Here is a 13,156-nt window from a genome sequence, read left to right as displayed (position 1 = left end):
TAGAGCAATCAGTTTGTGCCATACACTTATGTTTGAATCACACTCCTCGTATCTTATAGTTTAATTATAAATCATCTTGTCAAAGAATAATGGCATTTGTCATTTTTCCGAACGGAAAATGATTGAAGGCCCAAACCATTCATTTTTTGTTGTATATTTGGGAGGGTAAAAATAAAATGCATAATATGAAAAAAGTTGAGACTCTACCATAAAATTAATTGACAATATGGAGAGTAATCCAACATACTTATAAGCCCTTACAAGGTTTCTCCTTTCACAATGTGAGACTCATTAAGCTTCACCTCCTCACACGACCCCTCACGCGTGATAAATTTTCAAGCCAAACACTTGGACAATAAAAATTAGGTGGTGTGGAACACGTGTTGTTGTTCGGCTTCATATGTTAGCCACATGCTCTGATAACATAAAGAAAATTAAGGTTCCACCATAAAATTAACTGGCAATATGGAGAGTAGTTCAACTTACTTATAAACCTTTGCAAAGTTTCTTTTTTCACGACGTGGGATTCATTAAACTACACATCGTGAAAATGGATGACACGATGACACATCAGATTTTACATCGTGAATAATAAATATGGAGAGTAGTTTATACATCGAAACATAGAATTCTTGCAATTTTTTTCCGTAACACTAAAATAGATGACACGATGACACATTAGGTTTTATCATTGAAAAACAAAGCAAAGTTAAAGGGTAAACATAAGATAAGGTAAAGCTGCACACTCGACTGCCAAACAATCTACCCTGGCGATCAACCAAACCAAACCAAATCCAACAAACTACTTTCCTAAAATAGAAAAAGTGGTGACAGAGAAAGATTGCCCCGCCTTTACTTTGATGACGTGGCAAGCCCCCATTGGTTCATTACCTAGTAAAAGGTATTGCTTCCGGCGCATAAGAACAGGCCCCACCATCTTATACCACGTCACGGAAAGAGAGAAAGAATTTAAAATACCAAAATTAACCCTGGGCGCAATTATAAATACCGATCACCAAGCGGAAGCTTGGAACCGCCAAATCGGATTAAATCGTAATTCCACAACTGTCCTCGACTCTGTCTTCGTTTTCGGTTATGGCGACTAAGCTCTATCTTCTTCTTTCTCTCTTCACGTTAGGTACGTACCTAAATCCCTCTTTAAACTAATTAAACATGATTAACTACACTAATTAATAAAGTAATTAACGTAATCTAAACTCGTTTCTGTTTCTGGGTAATATTCCCCTGCTTCTTGATGCAGCTGCAGGTAATGTAGTCCGCGCCACCCAATTCACTCTCCAAAACCGTTGCGGTTACACAGTCTGGCCGGGAACTCTCTCCGGAAACGGCGCTGCAATTCTCGGAGAGGGCGGTTTCGCATTGGCCCCTGGTACTTCTGTCCGGTTCACCGCCCCTCCCGGCTGGTCCGGCCGGTTCTGGGCACGAACTGGCTGCACCTTCGACGACGCGGGAAAAGGAAAATGCGTCACTGGCGACTGCGGGTCGCTAAAATGTGCCGGCGGTGGCGCGCCTCCAGTGACGTTGGCGGAGTTCACGATCGGGTCCAACCCGGGGGACAAGGACTTTTATGACGTCAGCCTGGTGGACGGTTACAATGTGGGTATGGGGTTGTGGGCCACCGGCGGAACTGGCGACTGCCAGTACGCGGGGTGCGTGGCGGACTTGAACGGCCGCTGCCCGGCGGAGCTGCGGGTGATGGATGCGGGTTCGGGGGCGGTGGTGGCTTGCAGGAGCGCGTGCGCGGCGTTTAACACGCCAGAGTTTTGCTGCACCGGGGAGCACGCGACGCCGCAGACTTGTTCGCCGACGCAGTACTCGGAGATGTTCAAGACGGCGTGCCCCACAGCGTACAGCTACGCCTATGACGACGCTACGAGCACTTGTACCTGTTCCGGGTCGGACTACTTGATCACATTTTGCCCCAGCGGGTCATCATAAACAAATGATCAATTAATTATTAAGTATACTGGTATAAATTAAATTTTAGATAAGGGAGTGAAGGACCCTTGTGCTTATGGGGTTTAGAATATTAATTGATTAGTGTTGCGTAGCAAATTGATTATGGTTTAATCAAATTTTAGAGCACTTTTATATTATGTTATTTATTCGAAGATCAAGTCTAACATGTAGTAATACTCGTCTAATCCTCGATTTCACGAACGATGGGTAGCTGTCTCTGTTCATAATCCCATCTTCATTAATAGGACATGGTTTTATTCTAGAAAAGTCTAATCTGTACGTTTGCTTTGTCGGTTCTTTTTGGTGTGATTAGTTTAAAATGTTTTGATTAGATGGGTGGTAAATTAGGTTAAGAAGAGATATAGATACATGTATGAATATATTTAAGTGAGCTTCTTTGCGTGTTGGTTCCTAACGCGGTGCATGCATGGGAATGCAATACTACTTAATTTGGAAGACTCTTGGCACCTCCACAATCGAAAGATTTTTTAGTGTGCTGAAAATACAACTTAGTATACCAAACGTTATAGTAAAAGTGCTTGGATACTTAAAAAAAAAAAATTTCAACCACTTGTATTATGACACTTAATGTACCGATACGTGTTATTGAAACATTTCTCCTGCACCACCAATGAACCAATATATCTGATGTCCTTGCATTTGCATATCATTATTGTCCGAGACTAAGATGTTGTATGCATTTCGAACAATGAAACTGAAGCTTCTGTCCCTTTGTCGCTTTCTTTCTTATTCTACCATGTGACTCTTAATTTGTCGGGATCAACACTGCTAGTTACACTAATACCCTCCATCTCTTGGGGTAACCGTTTTATTTGCAAAATCAACGATTCAGATCTTGAAGATAGTGTTGATAGCGTATGAGAGGGAAATTTGTGTGTATTAATGTTCAAACTAGTTTGTGTTTTTCGAGTGATGCTGGAGAGATCATATATTTGAAGGTTTTAATCATTTTTTAAATCATTAGAGAAAGAATCAAACTATTAACTGTCACATCATGGGTTCTACAAAATATGATATAAAAACATAACCTTCCTAGCGTTTTCTGTGCTTTGATTTGTATAAAGGCACTCTCTAATACATGTGATTCCAGACAGTCAACAACATAGTTTTGTTTCAAAGAGCTCATTTGGAAGTCATTTCAAAATGACTAAAAACTCTCTTAGAGAAAACATTTTAGGATACAAAAGTATTTAAAGTACCATCTACAAGAAACACCAATTATATACGAGCTCGTTTGGATGTGATTTTAAAATGACTGAAAACGCTTTTGGTGAAAATATTTTTGGAATTAATCCTTAGTAAAAACACAAGAAAATCCTGAAGAAAAAAAACACTTAAAGTGCTTCCTGAAAGAAGCACATAACTAATGTTTCTTGCAGAAAGCACTTCAAGTGCTTTTGGAACCCAAAAATATTTTCCCTAAAAACGCTTTCAACAATTTTAAAAGCACATCCAAACGAGCCATACTTTTTCTAGAATGAATTTTAAGTACTTTTCCAAGACTTCCGTGCATTCTTACTCAAAATTAGCTCCAAAAACATTTTCACCAAACTATATTTTAAAAAACACTTCCAAACAAGCTCAAAATTAATAAAACACGTAAAATAAAAACACTAAACAAATACAAGGGCTTTTTTTTTCCTTTTTCTTTCAAATTTCAAGGCCTTCGGCCAAACCACTGCACAAACAACTCAACTCAACAAGCTTCCCTAAACTTTTTTTTTCCTTGTTTCTTTTGGAATCCCCTTTGCATTTCATGCATTTCTAAATTTCTCTACAAGCAGGCTTTCATCTTTGAAAGCAACAGCTCACCTCCCGGCCCAACATTTTTTTAATGATTTATTGGGCCTTGCTGAATGGAACCCTAACATCTAAAAGGCCCAGCATTGAAATGCCACCACCTTTTCGTAAAATTAAAACCCTACAAAAAAAAAATTACGAAAAACCAAAAATAACTAGAACTGCCTAATTTTTTACAGACGTCCCTTTTGAGGAACTGTTACTTGAAAACCAATCCTGTATGCTGCTAATCCATGACGTTCTCATCCCACTAGAGCCTGTGCATTGCCCTTGTGCTTCGTCTTTGCTACTGAACAGGGTTTGGTCCGAGCAATCGAGCGAAGCCCCACATGCCGAATTGTATGATTGACAGGCCGAATAGCAGACACGGAGTCTGTTGTCCCCGTCCTTGTCGCACTTTTGAATCGATATCTGCAAGTGCATGGTCGGATTCTGAGTATTTGAGAGAAATGATAAAGGCGAGAGAAGGTGATGGAGAAAATGGAAAATGGAATGACGGGTTGTGGAGTGGGAGGCGACTTACCCAGCAAGCAAGCTGCTTCGCGGTTGTGTCACAGTAGCTGGTTCCAAAGATGCTAAAAAGCTTCCGGGCGCCACCAGGAAACAAACGATGGTAGTTGGGCATGACCACTACATCCTCGAGCTGCTGCAATATGCTTGGTTCACTGGGTGCACAGTGCTGTCCGGCACCAGAGTTGACGTTTTCCAGGACATCTTTACAGACTTTAAGACTGGATTGGAGCATGGTGCTGTTCTGGCATGAGTAGCCTGCATAGTCAGAGCAGCGGAATTCACAGACTCCATCATCACAAACACCTCCGTGAAGGCTGCATTGCTCATCACAAACCGCTGCCGATACAAGAGCAAACTTTTCAGAAAACAGCTAACTGCCAGAATATTAGCAGTCATCGTGAACGCAGAGGATGAAAAGGACTCTTTGACACGGTGCAAAGAATTTAGACGGTGGTCCTAAAACCCTTCACCCAGCATCAGTCAAGTGTCTGAAATATGGATGATTATTCTCGAGTTGGCTACGTTTGCCATATAGACAAACTGGAATGGAAAAACAAGAAAAAAAAAAGAGGGCATACCAGTGGAGCAGTCAACGCCTGTGTACCCTTTATTACATTCACACAGCCCATTAGACAGGCAGCTTCCACGTCCATTACAGTTGCTCGGGCAGGTGCCTGCAAAAGTCATAATTTCAGAAGTGGTTTTACGTAAATGGTGCATCATAACTTGGTGTAATTGCATCTTGCGTGCTGATTATAAAGGGTGGAAAAGAATTAGGAGCTCACGTTTACTACAATCAGAACCATGAAACCCTAGAAAACAGTGGCACCTTCCTTCAACACAGTCTCCATTGAAATTGCACGACTTTGGACATTGTCCATTTGCAGGAACTAGGCCTTTACTGCAGAGTTCATGGTATGCCGGGCATAACAATTCACCTGAAAGAGGAACATTTTCAAGTTTTAATCACGGTAACGCCCCCACAACAAGACTGAGAGGGAAAAATGATAGAACAGCATCATTACCATTAAATCCTGGGAACTGAAGGGGTCCACCAGCTTCAGGACATACTTTCCACATACCATCCACAGCTACCTGAAATTTGCAGGGGAAAAAACATGAAGCAGGTTCAAATATAAAGATGATGCTTGTCTACTCTATGGTTGATAAAGCTACCATGATACCCCATGCGCACCCGATAAACTAGAGCAGATGAAAAAGAATCATTGGAATGACAAACCTCTAATGAATTATTAACACATCTGTGCTGATAACATCCATTTCCTTGGGTCATCGAACCCCGTACAAACCCTGTACGTACCAATGATGAAGCCATACACCTACAAGTAACAAGATGAACAGTCATTAGCAACATGCTGCTATTTTCAACTGCATCCAGCATCCATAGGAAAGCAATTTCCTATTTTAATAAGGTGTAATTGACTTTAAAATCTCACCTAGAGTTACTTCCTCGTACTTCACCCAACATTTTGTCAGGTGGCCGTGCGCTGTTAGTGTCAGTACATGACCCATCAGAGTAAGCAACGAAATAGGTGCAATAATCAGCCAGTGGGGACTGACCACCTGGAAACGTCACAGGACAACAGAATTCACATCAAGCACCAAACCAAGTATTATGGTTAACAGATATTATAATATAGCACAAATATGCTTATACAAACCAGTTCAAAGATAATAATGTAAATTATAAATGCAAAAACCACACCTTTGTTAGCCTGTGGAAAATAGCGTGCCCACTGGGGTAGGTCTCCACTGTAACTTACAATCGGACAGTAACCTTCAGCTTCTCTGTTGTATGTACATCCTGACAATTGGGTTGTGTTGCAATGATATGCCCCCTTCCAGAGATTGCAAGGGGAAGTCACAAATTCAGTTCCTTGGTTGCGGCCCCAATCAAGATTCTCTGCCATACTATAATTGGCCTGGTACCATCCACTATCTTCTAGCAAAGCGAGTGTCATTTTTGAAACCACAGATCTTGTATCCACTGACCCCGTCATAATTTCATTCATTAGAAGTCTTTTCTCCCAGTGTGACCCTAAAAGTTTATAGATGTACAATGAGTATTATTAAACATCAAAATGCTATCACAACTTTGTTGTTATCAGTCGGGGAAAAAAATCCGCTACAGTTATTTAACCAAATGCAGTATATTGGTGATATAACCTCTACAACATAGCATACAAACTTTACCTGATGTGCCGCGTCCTCCACCATCTTCGAGCTCTAAACCAGTGAAATTCTCAGAGAATGCCTGCCAGAAAAACATTCAACCATTTGTGTCTTAAAATAATTTTCTTAGAAAATATATAGTTTTCTTGAGCAGCACAGCAAATCCATGCATAAAAAAAGGGCTGACATTTACCGCATAATGATGTCTTGAATGCATGACAACACGTGGAAGCACCACACGAGTCACCATCCGCCCAAGCTTTTCATCCATAATTTGTTCTGTAACCTGAAAATGGATAACAGGAAAAATTTTGGGGCCAGAGTGTCAATTAATTTTCCATAATCAAGCAACAATAAAACATCATATAATTTTCATAATGCATTTCAGACGAAAAAAACAAAAGGAAATACTAAAAGCTCAAATAAATACTAAAAGTTCCTACAGGCTCTTATGCAGATCATGATATTTGAAATATTTGACTATCGTCTCTGAAACTGTTGTGACAAGATGCAATGATTATGCTTTCAAAAGAAGAAGAAAAAATAAATTTCTCGTACATTGAATACGGTTAGAATGTAGCATGCAGGTTAAAATTTCACTCAATGGACCATTTACTAATATAATGGGGATAACTGCTAAAGGCAGAACTCAAATTCTAGTAAAGGAGCGTATCTCAATTCTTGCAATTCCAAAGCACCTAGATGGATACAAATAATAAAGGTCTGAAGAATGGGGACAATGATAGTGGTAGTACTGTATTATTTGAAGGTTCCAGAAGTTAAAACCAAAATACATAGATTTCACGTGGTTGTAAAGGAAGATTTTGATGCATTAGTAATAGTCTTTACCTGACCACGCCTTCTTTTCCTTTCATCCCTAAAATGAGCAAATGCATGGGGATCAAAACCGAGAACATGCATAACCTGGAAGGATCACGCATTCTAATCAGTAAGAAAGCACATCCCATGTTTTTAAATTTCATTAAAAGCCCACTGACCTCATGTATGAGAGTAGCAGAAAGTAAAGTTTCTGCTTCAGCTGTCAGATGGCGAGGAGCAACATTTACATGTCCTACATCCAAAAAGAAAAAGATACTATCAGTCCTGAGTTCTATTGCAAGAAAGGCACAACTATGTCAATTGAAAACGATGCTAAATCAATGAATTACCTGCAATTGCACGACCCCATTGATCACGTTCGCAAGCCACTGCCCATGCAAGGGTGTTCCCAGTGGTTGGTCTTGTTGTCACCAGAAGAACCAAGTCTGCTTCAGCAACACCCTCTGAAAAAGATCAACACTATGTTAAAAGGATAGTATACTAGTGTGTGAGCACATATCAAGACTTGCCGCTAAATACAAAACTCAAATGAAGAAATGAGCTTGATACGCAACACCCAATCTGCAAGTAAGATACCTTCAACATATTCACGTGGCAATTGTACGCCTCCATCCTGGCCACATGCTGAATACCCACTCAACCGCAAGTTCCCCCTCACAGGTTCAACAGCTAAGGCTCTCTTGAACCAGTCTGCAGTCTGCCCTAGAGCCTGCATTTAAATACATCGGAAGATTAGTTTCATGCATGCTTAAATTTACCTGGGCTGTTTAGTATGCAGCACTGCCAATAAATTCAACTATCATGTGCACATTATATTTTCTATGAAATAGAACTGTTTGATTAAGCAGAACCCAGAGACATGAAGCAGTACAAACAAAGTAGAACAGGAACAATATACATTCGTTAAATGAGGTACTAACTCGGACGAATAAGTCAGGAGGAAAACAAAGCACAATCTAACCTTGCGGAGGCGTTGCCTTTTGTCCTTCCCAGCTATATCATCCAAGGTGCAGTTATACCAGCAGTCACCAGAAATTGGAGGATCACCATGAGGATTACAAGAAGGAGTGCCAGGAATTGAAATCACAGGTGGCTCCCCAAGCTTCACAACATCGCCAACATTTCGACAATCTCTATCAGGAGAGTGACCAACAGCATCATAATTTAAAAATATTCTAATAGGCCGTTTAACATCCTTCTGATGTACCGAGCACTTGGAAATTCCAAGTAATGCCCTACCCTTTTGGTGAAGGGGTTTTGATACACTAGACCTCTCATACACCTGCGGGGTAACAGTGTACACTTTGCGACCAGGTCTCCTCCGCTGTTTGATTATCTGGTCATGAATGCAGGAATGTGAAACGATGCTATCGGATAACAATTCTGGGCTTTGCCCTTGAACTGTGCCTTCTTGGAATGTTGCATTACTAGCTTCCAACCATAAAAATAGCAAAATAACCTGAAGCAACGCCAAAAAGAACCACATATGTCATGAAAGTGAGCAACTTTAACAGCTGGATTCTTGGTAGAAACTCAAATTTATTGTTCAAACACAAATTGGGTGGTGAAAGATCAACCATTATACACACAATTCCAACACATTCACAAAACCAAAAGAAAAGGCAGATCTAACATATATAGTCTCAGAACAGCTGAACAGATGTCAACTACGAAGTTTCCGAATCCTAATAGCTCAAATTAGCACATGAAAGTGAATGCTTCGACCCAAATCTGCTTCAACCTCAAAGAACATGAACACTAACAATTGACCAAACCCAACCCACATATCAGCTAAAATCTTTTCAAATAAAAAACAAAAGAAACTGAAAGCTAAAATCTTTTCAAATAAAAAACAAAAGAAACTGAAATGTGAACCCTCAACATAGTGAACAGTTTCCACAAAAGGAAAGTTTAATTAGATGGAAGCATACACAAGCAAAAGCAAATAGCTTGGAAAGTGGAAATCCATTCCGTACTAAACACAGCTGCTTCCATGAACCCAATCAAAGTAAAAAGCCCTAACCCGCTGTTTGGTTCCCGGGAATATGAAATAACAAAGAAAACATATAACAGACAACTAATCAAAGTACCAAAATCCCAGATTTTCCCATCTCTTCCCGCAATTTCTCAGCAACCAAACACACCATTAACTCCTAACTGAAATTTTCGAGGGAAAAAAACCCAAAAAAACTCAAACCTCAAATCGTCAAAGAAATTAAAAAAAAAAAAACTGAATAATAAAACTGAAAAAGCTGAAAGAGCTCACCTTGAGGACAACAACGGCGAATCTGAGAGAGGGACATGGACGACGCCGCATAATCACCTCCATGAAATGCGGGAAACTGAAAAACTATGGGCACCGATTCCATCAAATTGCCGGCGAGTTTCCGATCGGCTTTAAAACCCACAAAAATCGCTGGCTCTTCTGCATTTCAAATTGACCCAATAATTTAACCTACGAAATAATCTATTTCCCTTCTGAAAGAGAAACAAAAATCGACGGAGACCCCTTTGGGCTTTTGGGGTTTCGATTCGAAAGCGCCGAACAGTGTGGGCCTTCGGTGCTTCGAGAGCATAAAAAATGCTGCCGCTTTCGACGACTGATTCGAACGAGGAGCTCTTTGGTCCCGCCACTGAAAGCTTCGGCCTTTCGGGAATGTGAAGAGCGCGGAATCAGTGACAGTGGAGGAGGAGGAGAACAAGGGGAGAGAGAGAGAAGAGGTGCTATAAAATCAGATGGATTGGGTGGGAGTGGGTACAGCTGATGATTTTATTACTCTTTTTAATTTTTTTTATATTTTCATCTTTCAAAATTTTTTTCGTTGTTTATTTATTTTTAAATTGGGAAAAGCTGGAAAGCAATGACCTTGATGTTTGGCGGAATTACATTAGGCCCATTGAACGTTTTAATTTCTCTGTGTTTATTAATGTTAATGTCGCTTTAACTTTCCATAATTTGTAACTCTTTTAAATTATTTTATTTTTTCTATTTTAGGAAACGTTTAAGCCTTATTTCCACATTGCCCTCTCAACTTTAAATTTGATTCTAAGCTCCTTAAATTTTTTTTTTTGTTAATATCCCCACGTTATTACTTCTAAACTATTATATCAAATCGATACTTACATTTATACATTTGTCCAAAGCAGCTTTTGAATTTCTTGCAATTGCGTATGTTCAATTTAGATTTAGAGAACTCGTTTGGAAATGCATTTAAAATAGCTAGAGTGCATTTAAAAACATTAGAAATGTTTTTTTACAAGAAGCACGTAATTTGTCATCACCCTGGGGAGTGGATCCTCTAACTCATCTCTACCTATCATGATGCATTTTGGAAACTCATTGGCTTCGGATTCTGTAGAAACTCTTAAGTTAAGCGAGATCACAGCAAGAGCAATTCTAGGATGGGTGACCCACTGGAAAGTTCTCGTGTGAGTTCTCGGAAACAAAATCGTGAGGTCGTGGTAGGGGTCCAAAGCGGACAATATCGTGTTACGGTGAAGTCGAGCCTGGGATGTGGTGAGGGTCCAAGCGGGGATGTAACAATTTGGTATTAGAGTCTGTTGATGCACAAAACCGGAGGTCTTGGAACAACGTAAATCCGACCGTGAATCTGCATAAAATGTAAATAATACAAGATGTATCGTGGTTCACCCCAAGGTTTGGGCTACGTCCACACTGATATTGTATTTATCTGAGAGGTGAGGGAGAGAACCTCTTAATATAAGAGAGGATGTGAGAGGGGTGAAAGGGGTGAGAAGGCTTCAGAAATGGTCTCCTCCAATTGTGAGGGTGAGGAGTCCTTTTATAGAATAAGGGTTCCTCACTTATTACATATTTGCCCATTCCCTTATCACATAATTACATTTAAGTCCCTCGAGTATTTGTACGAGATCTAAATACGAGGCCCTAAATATGGTATAAACAGTAGTCCCTTGAGTCTTCAGTCAAGAGAGTCTTTTGGTTGAAGACTTGAAATTCAGTCCATGTGTGGGCCGAAGTAACTATATACTGTCTTGAACTGATGCTCGATATAAGGCAGTGCTCAATCTGAAATGATGCTCAACTAGAAGTAACACACGCTGCGAGGCTGCTCGACTCGTGGCTTATGTTGCCTTGGTTGGCTTGGCTTTGTGGCGTTTGAAGGTGAGAGAGTTCCTTTTATAGAATAAGGGCTCGCTCCTCAATACATAAATGATGGGCTAGAGTTGATGCTCGCAACGAGGCGGCTGCTCAGTAGGCGGCGATGCTCTCTAATGGTGGTAAGGGAGTCCCTTTTATAGAATAAGGGATCGCTCCTCAATACAGAAGTGATGGGCTAGGAGTGATGCTCGCGGCGAGGCGGTTGCTCAGCTGGCGGCGTTGCTCTCTAATAAAGGTGAGAGAGTCCATTTTATAGAATAATAGTTCACTCCTCAATACATGAATAATGGGTGCTCTGTAATGAAAGTGAGGGAGTCCCTTTTATAGAATAAGGGATCGCTCTTTAATACATAAATAATGGGATAAGTCTCCCAAGTATTTTTCATGAGGCCCAGTTGAGGCCCAATATATGGTACATAATGTAGTCCCCCAAGTCTTCGGTCAATAGAGTCTGTTGGTTGAAGACTTCAAATTGAATCCATGTATGGGCCGAAGTGGCTGTTGTTCGGATGCGGTATTTGTATGCCCTGCACTAAAGCTTTGTAGGTGAACCTTTGCAAGTGAAGCTTTGAAGCTAAAGCTTTTGTAAATGAAGCTTTCGAAGCTGGAGCTTTTGTAAATGAAGCTTTTGAAGCTAAAGCTCTATAAATGAAGCTTTTGAAGCTGATTGACACGAGTGATGCTCATGAATGTTTATGTTGATTGACATGAGTGATGCTCATAGATGTTGTCATGAGTGATGTTTATGAATGTTAACATGAGTGATGGTCATGAATGATGGTCATGAATGTTTATGTATGATTGAATGAGTGATGCTCATGAATATTTATGTATGATTGACATGAGTAATGCTCATGTATGATTTGAAGTACTGGGCGTACTTTTGATCATCTAGTTGGTGGCATGAAGGAGAGTACGGGTTGTACATTTCATCACCTGGTTGGTGGCATGAATGGCTAGTTGCCAAATGATATTAGAGTACAGGTTGTACATTTCATCACCTGGTTGACATGAGTGATGCTTATGAATGTTAACATGAGTGATGGTCATGAATGATGGTCATGAATGTTTATGTATGATTGAATGAGTGATGCTCATGAATGTTTATGTATGATTGACATGAGTAATGCTCAAGTATGATTTGAAGTACTGGGCGTACTTTTGATCACCTAGTTGGTGGCATGAAGGAGAGTACGGGTTGTACATTTCATCACCTGGTTGGTGGCATGAATGGCTAGTTGCCAAATGATATTAGAGTACGGGTTGTACATTTCATCACCTGGTTGGTGGTAATAGCGGCGGGTTGCCGAATAATTTTGGAGTACTAGGCGTACTTTTGATCACCTGGTTGGTGGTAATAGTGGCGATTTACCGAATAATTGTGGAGTACTATACGTACTTTTGATCACCTGGTTGGTGCTATTTTGGGCTTATGGGCCTTTGCCCTCCACACAACATTCCAGCCCATTTATTTTGGGCTTTCCCGTTTTTTTTTTTTTTACTGATTACCCTCTAATGGGGTTTATACAGATGTCTCTGAAAGATAAGAAAAATACATCATTAAAAAATAAGAAAAGTAAATCACATCATTCTGGTGGGGTGTTTATTCCTTGCTTTTGCTTTCTGCTTTTTCTTTTCCGCCACACCTCTCTTTATCTTTGTATCTGT

General features: G+C 40.2%; 2 protein-coding genes across 2 annotated transcripts; one reads left to right on the top strand and one right to left on the bottom strand.

Annotated features, from left to right (window-relative positions):
- Positions 1-1,020: 1,020 nt before the first annotated feature.
- On the top strand, positions 1,021-2,132 carry LOC103428620 (pathogenesis-related thaumatin-like protein 3.5). Its single transcript, XM_008366735.4, has 2 exons — positions 1,021-1,138; positions 1,262-2,132. Exons 1-2 carry the CDS (start codon positions 1,096-1,098, stop codon positions 1,957-1,959), a joined length of 741 nt encoding a protein of 246 aa, XP_008364957.3. The 5' UTR covers positions 1,021-1,095; the 3' UTR covers positions 1,960-2,132.
- A 1,489-nt stretch (positions 2,133-3,621) lies between these two features.
- Positions 3,622-10,123, bottom strand: LOC103420931 (uncharacterized). Its single transcript, XM_008358967.4, has 16 exons — positions 9,614-10,123; positions 8,309-8,806; positions 7,924-8,056; positions 7,677-7,790; positions 7,506-7,579; positions 7,357-7,431; positions 6,701-6,793; positions 6,529-6,589; positions 6,041-6,373; positions 5,772-5,898; positions 5,555-5,654; positions 5,340-5,409; positions 5,100-5,252; positions 4,893-4,988; positions 4,325-4,650; positions 3,622-4,212 (listed from the first exon to the last, which is right to left on the bottom strand). The coding sequence occupies exons 1-16, from the start codon at positions 9,674-9,676 to the stop codon at positions 3,967-3,969; spliced, it is 2,562 nt and encodes an 853-aa protein (XP_008357189.3). The 5' UTR covers positions 9,677-10,123; the 3' UTR covers positions 3,622-3,966.
- Between the last annotated feature and the right edge of the window lie 3,033 nt (positions 10,124-13,156).

Source organism: Malus domestica, chromosome 08 (genome assembly GCF_042453785.1).
Source record: "Malus domestica chromosome 08, GDT2T_hap1".
Classification (NCBI taxonomy): domain Eukaryota; kingdom Viridiplantae; phylum Streptophyta; class Magnoliopsida; order Rosales; family Rosaceae; genus Malus; species Malus domestica.
This window is presented reverse-complemented; position numbering and strand designations above follow the sequence as displayed.